Raw genomic sequence first — 13,805 nt, forward strand, 5'->3', positions numbered from 1 at the left:
AAGTTTCAAAAAGTGTTCGCCAAGGTGCTAAGAGTTTGGCGGTTTCATTATCGCCCCGTGTAGTGGCATCCCATAATTTAACTCCGACCTCGTCCCAAAATGTTGGGTCATAAATAGAGACCAAATTGATGTCAGAAAAATGCTCACGAGTCCATTTTAAAAGCAGTTTTAGATCATGGCCCGGTATAACTTTTTTATCCTTATTAAGTAAAGTCTTTAAAGTATAATAAACGTCTCGTTCTTCTTTTAAACCCATAACAAAAAGTTTCTCCAAGCTCACCTGCCAATCGCAAGGAGGTGATGAGGGTGCGCACCACAATTATCGGCTTCCTTTCAGCCTTTTTCTTCACTGTCGAGTTCTTGGAGACCTGCGACCGGATAATCTTCAATTCGGATCACGTCGGGGTCACCATTTGTTGCAGTCCAAAACAGGGACCCAGTTTGATGCAAACAAATGTCCAACTTTATTGAATCAGAAGGCGATATTTATACACTAATCTAAGAGCTAATGCCATGTATACATATTGCTGATTGGTGATTTCTACATCTCGTTACACACGTTTTAACTTGATTGGCTACAAAGCATTTAGCAACAATTAACTAACAAAGCTTATCTTTCACACATTTGAGCTTCTTTGTAGACATAACAATCGTGCCGAGTCCCTTAATCTAATCGTCTTGCTTACTCCTTAACCTTCGAGTGTTCTAACGTACTGGTCCCTGCAGTTACAAAAGTTGCTTTACGCAGAGCTGTCCTTGCGCTTAGCCCAGGGCCCATGGTCGAACCGTTCTATCAACAATTGCTCGGCACCAACAGTTCGAGATTGTACTGCCTCACACTCTTGATTATTAAAGCTAGAAAAAAATGTTAAAAAAATTCTTGATTAATTGAATTTACTGTATTTTGCCTGTTAAGCCTTAATTGGGACTTCAGAGCTTTTTGTATATTACAGATTGTTAAAAGTAAGATAAACCATTCTGTTTAAGATTAATTTTAACAAACAAGAAGAAACATGTAGTCACAAGGCACCACTTCCCAATTTAGGCTTGCAAGTAGCTTGAACTGCTGAAGAAAAAGGTAGAAGCAAGTACCTGTTCTGAGGAAAACTGGACGTAAGAGGTACAGCCAGGAGTTGCCTACTTCTTTTTTGTTTATATGCATATTGTCTAGCTTTATATCATTAAAATCACACAAATATGCTGTCATTATTGGGTCAGCCTTTAATTGGCCATATGATCATCTCCATGTTCACTTTTTCTTGTACCCTTGCACAGGGCTGTTGTATTTAAGTTCACTCCTACCTTGTCAGTAAAAAGCATCTGCTGCTCCTAGTAAACAAAGTTAATAAACAAAGGCTGCTGTTTTATTCAATCCTGAGCTTTAATAACAGAAGAAAATAGACTGGTAAGGCAATCCTGCCAGCTTGTTAGACTTCTTGTCTTGATGGTTGATCCATTGATTCATTCACAGAGTCATATCCTACTCAGTTATTAAAACTGAGAGTTGTTTTCCCCCATCCTTTCTTGTCCTTTTTCATTGAGTTTCTGACCATACTAAAATAAACTAGATTCAGTGCTGAGACTTCATCTGTAGTTACAAACATACTTGGAGTCATAACATTAATTAGTTCATTCATTATGACATAAGGATGAGTGCAAAGAGAAGAATATTTGCTATTTTGTGAGGGAGGTGTCAAATAAACTGAGAACAAAATGTGGTGAAGTGTCAACGGGAAGGCTTTGCAGGAAGCCCTGTAGATGGGGAAAAGGGAGAATGGAGTCAGGCAGCTTGAAGACCTCATCTTGGCTATGGGTTTTAGTTCTAAGAGTGGTTTGTGGAAGTTCCCATCGGCAGAGAATTTTTCATTCCATTCACCAGTGTGAGGCAAATGTTGTTGGGGCAGAACAGGACATCTTTACCTTGCTCCCTTCCATAGCAAGGATACTGAATCAGAGACCTGAGTTTTTGCTGATTAGTTTTACTGTAGTTGTCTTTTCCCAGCTGAGTTACAGGTGAGCTGCAGCACTGCTATAAACAGAGGGCAAGATCATTTACCAGCCACACTGTTTTTATTCTCACAGCTCTTTTTCCTTCAGCATTTCGGACACAGTCAGTGTAATGCACTTACAGTGTATCTACTCACTTAGAATAAAAGTATATGTGTTTTACAGTAGTGTCTTCAGTGAAATTATTGGAAACAATGTCCTATACATGTGACTTGCAGTAACTTGTATTAACAGGGTCTGTCTTTTTAACCTAGCATTTATATTTTGGCCACCTTGAGTTTTTCTTGTGAATTCAGTAAGACAGTTGTACTGATAATGAAATACATCTGTGACTGAGAGACAGGCAGTATTTTTCTTAGTGTGAATGAAGCTGTTTCTTTTTTAAGTAAGTAAATCTGTGTTTAGGGCCTCCTTATTCTTTGACTACTGTATTTTATAGGCTCTTTAAAAATGTTCTGCACTTTACATTTTATAGCTGTTTCTTTGTTCCTATTTCAAGTTAACAAATGTAACAATAATTAAAGTACATGTTCCTTAATAAGTTAGAGAATGGGAAACATGAAAATCATATTTTTTTCTTCCAATTAGCTCCATCTGTAAAGCAACTTAAAAAGGAAATAGATGAAAGTTAAAAATTCCAGAGGTTTATTTCTGCTGTCAATTTCAGAAGGATTTATTCTATGTTTAGGAAAAAACCTATGGTGACATATCTTAGTATTTGACGCTGCTGAATGTGGCTGTTATTGTAATTATATGGCTTATATTTAACCTCCTTGTTCTAAAAGAAAATAATAACAAGAAAAAACCTCTGTGCTTTTGTTTTAGAGTTGGGAAAAAAATGCATTTCCTGCCTGAAAAAAGCATGGAGTGCATTTTTCTCTACATTCTTCACTTGAAAACATTAAAAAAAATCAGATTATTTCTTCAAAGTGCAAAAACTCCCATAGGGAAGACTATGTGCAGTATTAAGATAAGTATAGGAGTTAGTGTTACTGCACAGATTGTGGAACACTGGGATTCAGGGAAGGTGGGAGCTAAAATCTTGGTCTCTCATACGCTGAGCATTTGTAACAATACAAAACAATAGGACCCAGGACCTATTGTTTTATGCTGGGGTGGAGACCAGAGACCCAGAACCTGTTGCTGGCAGACCACAATCTGAACACAATATTCCAGGTGCAGCCTTGCCAGTCTCAACTAAACAGGAAAAATAACTTCCTTTTATCTGTTGCTCATATTCTTGCTTATGTAGCCCCATATGTAATTTGTCCAATTTGACAGCAGACACACCACTGCTCACAGCCATTTTCCAGGGTTTCTTACTGGCAGAGGTGATATTCAGGCAGGTGTTTCCTAACCTCTGTCAGCACATGGGGTTATTACGTGTAAGAACAGCATCCATTCAGAAGTGAAGTGGGTGAACTGGGTGACAGGTGAGCCAGCATTACAGCAGAAGTAGGAAATATTCAGTGCTTAAAACAGTACAGGCAAGAACAGTGGATGTTGCCAGTCATTGCCACGAGGCAGAAAAATCATTGAACGAAAGGAGTTGGGAGCAAAAGGGAACAAACTCTTTTTGAAGCCTGGATTCCTGCCACATTCATGCTGTGTGCCTGGGAATAGGAAGTGAGGCAGGGGCTGAACTAAGTCAGAAGAGTTTGAGAGGAGTGTAACCAGGAAATGAGAAGTGGCAGCTACACTTACATCTGGCCTCAACGCCCTGCACACTTCCAAGCACATACTTATTGCTGCATTTTCTTGTATAGTGTAGTTTCTGCCTTAAACCCTTCTGGGCTAGAGGTTAAAAAAATATTCTTAATCTGTGAAATAGATCAGAAAGATTTTAATGGTATTCCTGAAATGAATGCTATATATTTTGTGTCAAGTATGTGTATTTATCTCAAGTGGTTCTGCTTGGCAGGTAGAATACATATTGTGTGTAATTTATTAACAGATTTTTGTCTTTTGCCTCTGATTTTTTTTCCTGACAGCTATTAATAGATGTAATATTCATCTTGTAACCTTAAATAAACCCAAAGACCAAAAAATAAAAAAACATATAACAATGAACTATTTTGGCAGATTATAAATTTGCTGCTAGAACAAGGATTTTAGGAAACTACTTTGTATAACCTTGAAAAGTTTATACTTTGAGGCAGAAGCTGTGACCTTTACACAGACCCTTGTGCCCAAGAGGAAAAAAAAATTATTTCAGTACATGGGGCTTAAGAATTGGCAAAAGGCTTGTGCTTTTTATGCATCAGTGAGACTGGTAAGCAAATAATCATGCACACAAAGGCAGTAGATTATAAGGAAGCCACAAAACTGAATGTAACCTAAAATAAACTTGAAGTTCAGCATAGATAATACGCTTTAAATGAAGAATGCAATGTTTGGCAAAATTAAAAGGCAAGCAAGGTCTCAGAGATTACACGTGTTATTGATGGAAATGGGCCAGACTACCAACTACCAATTATATACTATTGTCAGTGTTAACCATTGAAATGTGCCAGTTTCCCAGACTTCCAGATTCTGCTCTCAACTTCATTCAGCCCTTTCTAATTACTAATTGGCATCCTGACCCATTCAACAAACAACAGTCAACAGTGGAGTCATCTTGAACCAGTGAGAAGGCAGAGGAAGTCCCTTGCCCTGAATCCACAAATACTTGTGGATTGTGACAACCCTCACATTGTTCCCTTGGAGGCCATAGACATGAGTCCTTTCAGGGCTCTGCTAAAGGCTGCAAGGTTCTGCAAACATGTAAGAAAGCAAGAGAAAACCATGTAACTTCTATGTCCTGAGGCAACGTTTTTGCTTCCTAGAGTTTAGTTATAATGAAAAATAAGTACTACTTCTGGACCATCATAATTACATATGTTTACTTTACTACAGTATTTCTCTGTGATTTGTGTTTTGAAATTAGTGATTGCAAAGTATGTGCCTTTAAATAAAACAACTCTTAATGATTTCTTCTCTCCTGCAGAAAATTACATCAACAGTTTGAAATGTACAAGGAGCAAGTGAAGAAGATGGGTGAAGAATCACAGCAGCAGCAGGAGCAGAAGGGTGATGCCCCAACCTGTGGTATCTGTCACAAAACAAAATTTGCTGATGGCTGTGGCCATAACTGTTCATATTGCCAAACTAAGTTCTGTGCACGCTGTGGAGGAAGAGTGTCTTTACGGTCAAATAAGGTATGGAGTTACAAAAGGCTTGTAAGAACCTTCTCCTAAATTCAGTATTCATTGCTTATGTATCCAAATCACACAGCTACTGAAACTGTGATTACTTAAGATAACTGTGTACTTAAGATTTCCTTTAAGGAGGTAATGATACCTACCTCAGGGTCTTTTAAGACACCAATATCAAATTGAAATATAATATCGAATAATTTCCATTTGCAGATACATATGTGATTATGTCTTTTAAACTGATACATGACATATTTCTACAAACAGACTCATTAAAGTACAATTACTCAACTGGAGGATTGAATCTTTGTCTTCGAGACAGGGATGTAAACCTAGTGTTGTAGTGACAAAAGATTGATATAGACTAAAAATGCAGCAGAACTGAAGTATCACAGAAAACAGTTCTGAGATCAGGTTATTCTACATTTTAGATCAAGCATCCACCTCTGATATATATCTATCTTTCTCAGATTCTGACATATACATGTAGAATGTTCATGACAGTGCTCAGGAAATTTGTGCAAGTCTTTTTTGGAAAGACATATTCTGTAAATCAATGCAATAATTTAATATTTATTAATATAATAATGTCTAGTCCAATTTAGTACAATAAATCTATTTTTTCTGCAATTTATTCATTGCCAATACCATGTAGTGTGCAAACATTATCTTAATCTTTGGGAAAGCTTTGAGACAACAGTTTCTTTGTCCAAGATTGAAAGGTAGGCTTAAATAATGTACTCAGGTTTTTGACTGACCTAGTATTAAATAAACTGCTATTTTCTGATGATTAAAGTAACAGATTGTATGTAAACCTTTCACACTATCTTGTATCTGAAGGTAATCTTTGTCTTCCGTAAGTTCACACATATTTTTTTTTAACAAACAAAATAATGTTGCCAGTAATAAGAGATAATAATTTCTGTATTAATTTAATCTGATTATAAAAGGCAATCAGGGGAGATATTAGAGTCATTATGTCTATGTACTTAGAAACAAAGTGCATTAGGGGGAAAGCTTCATCTCCCAATGAAATGTTTTGATACAACATTTAGACTGTCCTCAGGACAAATCATGTGAACTTGGCAGATATTTGTCTGACTTCTCTTGACAGATTTCCAATGAGATTCTTCCGTACCCTCTTAGGAAATTTGTTCCACTGCTTCATCATTCTTGTGTTAGAAAGCTTTTCTTAGTGTCTAACCTAAATCTGTCTTTCTGTAAGATGACTTCTCCATTCAGTATTATGATTCTGTTTTGTAGCTTTTCTCAGCTGGATTTTTTCTACTACTTTTGATGGACTGGTGTGCTAAATAAGCTTTTCTGTCTCTCACTTATTTCTGTTCTGCATAGTTTATTAATATGCTGGATAGGCCATCTCTATACAGATCCCCTGTGAGGCTTCACTGGTGATGCCTCTCCCTTAAAAAATCCTGACTATTTATTCCTGTTCCTTTCTTCATGTCTTTTCATTAATTAAGTTTTCTTATGGATGAATTTATTCCTATTCCATAGCAGCTGAGATTCTTTAAGAGCCTGAAAAACCCACTCAGCACTATGAACAAATCCCATTTATTCACTTTCTCAGTGACTCCTTGATAGATTTCTAATACACAAATAACCTTTACTAAAGTAACTCTGACTTTTCCACATTGTGTAGTAATATATTCGTATGCTTTGTAATTTTATTCACTACTTTGGTTTCTACAAGTCCATCCATTGTGGATTGCAGAATAGCTTGTCTGTTATTCCCCTAATCTAGCATGGCCTTTCCTTAAAAATTAATAAATTTGCATCATGTTACAATTAATAGATATTTTAGACTTGAGATGTTTATGCTGAATATCATCTGATTAGAAAATCTGTTACTGTTTTTTTTTTTCTGAACAACTTCATAGCTACGCTTTCAGAAATACCAAATTGAAGTATACCCTTATGTTCATTTTGCATAAAATAATATTGTGAAGAGTGTCTCTAATTCCTGTGAACATAAATACCAAAGATTTAATGAAGACACAGGCTGTGGTAGCCTCCCATTTATGATCTCTATTATGCCTTTAAACATTCTTCTGTCAAAACATCTACCAGCATTTACCAGAATTAACTGTTTTATGTTTTCCTTAATGGATGCAACTACAGCTTCTTGCAGGACGACTTCTACTAACTTCCTGTTCTAACTGTGCTAGATTTTGTTTGATCCTTGTGGACATTTTATGACAAGGTGATACCTGTCTGCTTTGGACCTTCTATATGGTGATTCTTAAACTGTCTGAAATGTTCTTTGATGGAACTCTTTGATCTGTGATCTTTTCTATAATATCAAGAGTCAATTTCATGTAATTTACACCAGATTCTGATACTTAAATAGTTTAGTACAGATCAATGTCAGTACTGTGGATCTCAGAATATTTAGAATTACCCAGCACATCTCTTTATCAAAGGTCACAAGGAGTACTACTGCTTACAAGGTTCATAGTCATGAGTAGGAGCAGAGCATGGTAATGCCTGACTGTTTCCAGAGCATTAGATTAGTATTCTCACAATGATTGGATGCTTTACTCCTTTTTCAGTTTAGTTACAGTGCCTGAAAAATAAACAATAAAATTCACTTCAGGTTTTACAGCAATTATCATTATGTGGGCATTCCTTCTCGATCAAACAAATAAAACTGATAACCTTAGTACTGCTGCCTCTGTACTGCTTAGTATCCTAGTGAATGGAGTATTCAGCCAGGATAGGAGCTTAAATTCCATGGGAATAAGGGTCTTTGAACTGTCATTTTTATGCTTATGAACAATTCCAGATTGATTAAAAATGAAATCATAAATCTCATGACAGCAAGTACTTTGGATAGCACTGGTATGCTACTGGTGTTTGTTAATTACATACTGATAGGGAAATGCACATTGAATAAGGCTATAGATAGCAGAATGAGGTTTATGCAGCTGAGAAATTTCCATGCTAAAATATTGGATACATAGATACAAATTTATATGCAATGAATATTAATTCCAACAGCTCCAAATGCCAATTCAGTAAACCATTTTACTTGTAGAGGGAGAAAACATCGCTTCTCTTAAACAATAATTTGACAGATGCCGAATACATTCTTTCGGGGGGTTTGGCAAACTGCAGTCACTTGCAGCCAGTGAAACATTCTTCTTTATGTCTTTGAACATCAAAAGTAAGAAACTTTTAGTTATTCTATAGGACCCAGCAACTTTGTGTAAAAGACATAAGGTATAAGCAGGAAACTTCTCTTTGCTCCTTCTGGTTCTGTGAAAGCTTTGCATCTGATTATTTCTCTGAGGCTATGCTTGATTTTCAGAAGACCATCATGGTCTCCTAATTAAATGATTGTAATTGCAGGAGCTGGCAGTGTGACCATCCGTGAGAAGTTACAAACCAAAATTGTAGCATGATGTGCCTAAAGAGTAATCCATTTAATTCTGTTGGCAACTGTCAAGCATCAAAGATTTAGTGTGTCATGATCATGATTTCTAAGTCACTATGATTTGGGATGAACTCAGCAATTTGCTATCAAATACAAATAAGTTGGTCCTTAGGAGACATGGTTTGATCTTGCATTCCTCTAGAAATTCCTGTGACATTATAAACTCAAGGAAAGCATTTTGCTATATCAGAATTGGGTTTTTTTCTCTTTTTTATGTTCAGTTTAGTCCATGTAACACCTGTAAAATCTGATAAACTACAACTGGATTAATCTTTTTGAAGACTCTCAGTACAAACATCTCTGAGAGAAAGTCAGCTGCTAAATTATTTCAAAGACAATCTCATATTCAGGTATTGTAAATTCACAACTGGAGGCTATGGTAATTATTCGTCTAACTAGGATGAGTTTCACGTATCAGTCTTTCAGTGAATAGAATAGAGTTTGCATTACCAAAAATATAAAAAACTTCTAGTCTGAAATCTGCTCATGATTATATGGAAAAAAAAAATAATACTTTAGTGAACACCTATTATTATTAAGACATCCCTAAACCAGTGATCTGCTCCATTTTTGAGGTGATCAGCCTCTCTATTCTTTCAAAGTTATACTCAAACTTAGCAGGACTACACTTCAGCTAGTATATACATCATGGTCCTTAGTGCCATTTCCCTCTCCTTCCCCAAAATGGGGTTTGGCTGCCTGTGCTTGCAGGCAGCTCTGATGTGGTGAAGCTGTGACCAAGGATCAGTTTTGGGAAAGAGCAGTCCTGGGCCCTGCCCTGCTCCTGTTCCACGTGTGCAGCAGGACACAGCCCTGTAGGTGTGGGCATGGTCTGCCTTGTGTCTCCCCTTGTGTGCTGCTCCTGGCCCTGGCCCCACTGCTGACCCTGCTTATGCCTGGGCAGTACAGAAGTAGTGTGCTGTCCCAGGAAAACCCTTCTTCAAATTACTGCATTTAATACTAAGAGAAAAAGCCTTGCCACAATTATAATTTTGAGCCCTGAGTTGTTGCTCATTTTCAGCCTGTAAACGTTTCTTTTAAACTGTTGCCTAACAGAACTGATAGAATCTGCTTTTTTTTCTTGACCCTTTGGGTTCTCTTGCTTCTTCAGAAGAACCCTGTGATTTCAGTACTATATGAATATGATAATTCCCTTCAAATGACAACTGCATGAGCCATTTCTCTTATTAATCGAATTTATTTGAGACTATTTTCATTTCCTAGCTCTTCTGAATCTCATTAAACAGCAGATGGTGGTCTCAACTTTAACAAAGGCTACTCATATTTAAATTCTTACTCTGTTTCAAAGCTTTCAAAAACTTTGGAGACAGTTATGATCCTGACACAACACAGAACTTACAATTTTAGACAAACTTATGATTTCAGGTGCTTCAGGTTAAAAAGTACTGTCTTGAAGAATGATTAGCTTTGGCTCATGCAGTCAGATGCCAGATTGATTTAACAGATTATTTTTACAAGGGTGAATTGTAGATACTGACTAATTCTAGAGTTATTTTGAGTATTGGATGGAATTCCTGTAATTTTGCTGACATTTTGGTGTCTGAATATTCAGGGAGTTAAGGCTTTTATGGTTGAAACTGATATTAAAATGGGCTCGCTTTTCACATGGAACAGAGCAAATACCACTGAAGTTGTCTGCTTTGTGTTTTTTTTGATCATCATTTCTTCAAGAATGGAATTGAAAAACTCCTTAAATGTCTTTGCTTTTGAAATGACTGACTAGACTGTTTCTCATATGGGCCATCATGTCACTACTTGCATTGTACAGGTATGAACTCAAGACTCTTTGATAACATCAGGGTGGCAGGTGAGGAGCCAGTCTCAGGTGCTTAGTGAAGCATGACAGCTTGTCTTGAACCTCACCTATCCGTATTTCAGGGTCTGTTTCTGAAAAGAGACTCCTCTACTCAGAGGTTATTCAGCAGAGGTAGATTGTGTGAGCCAGGTTTGGTTATTTTAATTATGATGTGAATGATGGGATTGGAGCCTTAACTGCCCTTTCAAACCACCAGTCTTTGGAATTACTGCTTTGTGTTGGAAAGCTTAGATGGCAAAGTGTATCAGACTCTTCATTATGCCATTAATTTCTGAGAAAAATATTTCATCTACTGTTAATGCATAGTTTATAGTTGTTGCCTAAGTGTCTGCTTGTTCTTTGAGTTATAATTTGAGCTAACAAAGTGTTTGACTTCTCTACTGATAATACCTTTGGTACATGGGAATTACTGATTAGCCATGATTTTCACTAATACAGTCAGAAGTTTTAAGCAGTGTGAGTTGGTATGTTCTCTTTGCTTGCAATCTTACAATGCACTTAGGATGTATTTTGTATTTTCTGATTAATGTTAAGTTTAGTTTTTGGAAACTCTTTATTTGAAAGCAAGTTAAGATTTGGCAAAATGAAGCAGTGATGGAACAGAGCAGTATTACCTGATCGGTATTTATGAGCCAATAGTTTCTAACATTAGAACCTCTTGGCACAAGAGTAGATATAAAATTATACACCAGTGACAATATTGAGATTTTATTCCTATCCTATAAATTTTTTATTTCTGAGTTGTCTCTATTACTGGTTTGTATATAAACTCCATTATATTGTTATTTGAATTCACTTTATTTGTACGAATTTACATTTTTTCTTGTGTTTTATGGTTTTACTTCTCATGGATGTCTTAAAATTTCTAAGATCTTAGGTAAAAACTGCTGAGTAAAAAAAAATTAGAGCATAACTCATAATATAGAGGGATGCAGATCATCTGCAAGTTTTCAGAAGATTATTTTCTAACTTGTGTATGTTGTGTATTTCCCATGCTTCTGTGTGTGCCTTTAAGGACAATAGTACCCCTAATACTGCTTGTCATCAAGTGACCAAACTACGGGTTTTGTGTAGTGAAAATTACAAGGAATTAACATTTTCAAAATAACACAACTTCTAAGCATTTTCTTGAAATAGTGTGGGCCTTATTTATAGACTGTTTTAAAATTTAAGAGATAGTGATGCAGATAGATTCTGCTGTACATAATAGTCAGCCTAGGCTGGTAGAATATTAAACTAACTGAAAAAAATCAGATAATAAAGAAATAATTAATCTCAAAATTTGTGTTCTTAAGGACCTTGCCCCTTTTAAAACTTATACTAACTTATACTTAACCACTTCTATTTAATATTTAAATTATTCATATTATTTAATGTTCATATTATTTAATATTATTTATTACTTTAAAGATGTTCCTATTTTCTAGTTTGAAATACTGCTGTGCCTGATTCCTGTTTTTTTGTGAAACCTGCTACCTTTTTTCTACAGTTTCATGTATTTAAAATCTTTCTCTTTATCATGCGCTATTTTATTTACTGTGTGTTGCTGGAGTTGATTTAATATTGTCACGTTCTTCTGTTTCAATTTTTTAAATCAACACCTGCATCCCTGAAGTGAGGAGCTGGACTATTGTGTCTTAATTTCTCTTTTGTGCTATTACTTACACCTACCTGCATAGCTTTCAATATTTCCTATTTGTATAACTGAGAATGCCACCAAAACATGTAGCATTTTTGAAGACACTTTATTCTTTTAACACCATACCTAGGATCATAGAATAAGTTAGGACAGATGGGACCTGCATAGGACATCTAATCTCCTGGTCCAAGCAGGATTCACTTCAAAGTTAAGACAAGGTTTTCAGGGTCTTGTCCAAACAAGTTGTAAAAATCTCCAAGGCCAGAGAATCTGTAGCATCTCTGGGCAACCTCTTTCAGTGTTAAAACCCTTTTATGATTTTTTTTTTTTAATACCAAATCCAATTCCTTGACTGTTTCATTTTATCCATTAGTTGTGTATCTTCAAGAAAATTATAGCTTTGTCTTCTTTATAGCCCACCTTTGAGTACTTGAGGAATGCAATTCCCGCATCCTTCCAGCCTTCTTTTGGCTAAACAAGTCTCTCTCCCTCAGCTTCTCCCTGCATATTGTGCACTCTTGTTCCCTGACTGGTCAGCTTCTGTTGTATTCTTTGTTGTTTGTTTGTGTCTCTTGTATTTGGGTATCCTAAAACTTCTATAAGAGCACAGAAACACAAAGTCATATGTCATAGATATCTGAACAACAAAGCTATAAAATGAGTTTTCACCCTTTCTTGGGGAGCAATTGTATTTCTAACAAGACTAAGTGCTTATTTGCATGCCTAGATTTAGTCTCTTTATAGGCATGTGACATTAAAGTACCAGAAAAAAATCATTCATTATTCACACAAAAGGAAAATAGTTTTGACTGAAAGTATTTTGAATATTTTTCTTTTCTGAAGTTTTATTCCACTTACAATTTTAGGCAGTTAAAAAGACAATTCCTTCAAGGAAAATAGTAATCAATGGGAATGTTTGTAATTGATATTTATGGGTATGAAAAAGTGTAAATAATACAGATTGGACATGACATTCAGTAAACACTTGTTAGAAACTGTCTCTTTTTTCTTTAAAACTCTGGAATTTTAAAGATGCACTGAATGACTAACATGCAGTTATGCCATTACACGTACCCTGTATCTGACTGTAGTAAAAAAAAATTCTTAATTTCTCTGTACTCTTTGCAAGTTCAGAGGGTTGATGCATGCTAATCATTTACAACACTGTGGTTGAAGGCATGTAGAGCTAAATTCTACATCCTTTTTGAGATGTCCCACTAGCCCTATTAAGGCCATTATGACATGAATCCCAAATAATGTGCAAATTTCTTTGTACAAATATTTTCTCCAAAGTCTAAATTAATCTCAGTTTCACCCTGAGAGGGTTAAAATTATTAAAATGACATTTTTCACTAGATCTTCTTCACTACTAGTGGACATGAGGCAGGTTTATGTTAATTCCTTTGATATTTGTTTGTTTATTTTACTAACAAGTACTACTGCTTGCTTTCAAAATGAAAGTGACTCTTTCCTTCTTTGTCTTTTTTTTTCTGTCCTTTCTTTATTGCTTTCGTGGATATGAACTCCAGGAGGACAAAGTGGTTAGAGCCTTTTTTCTGTCTAAAGTTCTTTTCTTTTCTGAGTAGACTTTCCTGGCCTGCACTTGCTTTCATTTACAGAGGTGTAATTCCTGCTGAAGGCAAGGGGAGTTACTGTCATTAAAATGAAAGCAAT

General features: G+C 35.9%; 1 protein-coding gene across 21 annotated transcripts in view; it reads left to right on the forward strand.

Annotated features, from left to right (window-relative positions):
* The window catches only part of RIMS2 (regulating synaptic membrane exocytosis 2), a 419,884-nt gene that overhangs the window by 74,565 nt on the left and 331,514 nt on the right, over window positions 1-13,805 (forward strand). For 12 of the 21 annotated variants that reach the window (XM_030444591.1, XM_030444599.1, XM_030444597.1 and 9 more), the window contains one exon: window positions 4,994-5,204. In XM_030444591.1, the coding sequence (XP_030300451.1) occupies window positions 4,994-5,204 (211 nt within the window). Of the gene's footprint in view, window positions 1-4,993; window positions 5,205-13,660; window positions 13,673-13,805 lie in introns of all 21 variants that reach the window. The other 9 variants (XM_030444594.1, XM_030444581.1, XM_030444596.1 and 6 more) reach the window with 1 other exon arrangement.

Source organism: Calypte anna, chromosome 2 (genome assembly GCF_003957555.1).
Source record: "Calypte anna isolate BGI_N300 chromosome 2, bCalAnn1_v1.p, whole genome shotgun sequence".
NCBI lineage: Eukaryota > Metazoa > Chordata > Aves > Apodiformes > Trochilidae > Calypte > Calypte anna.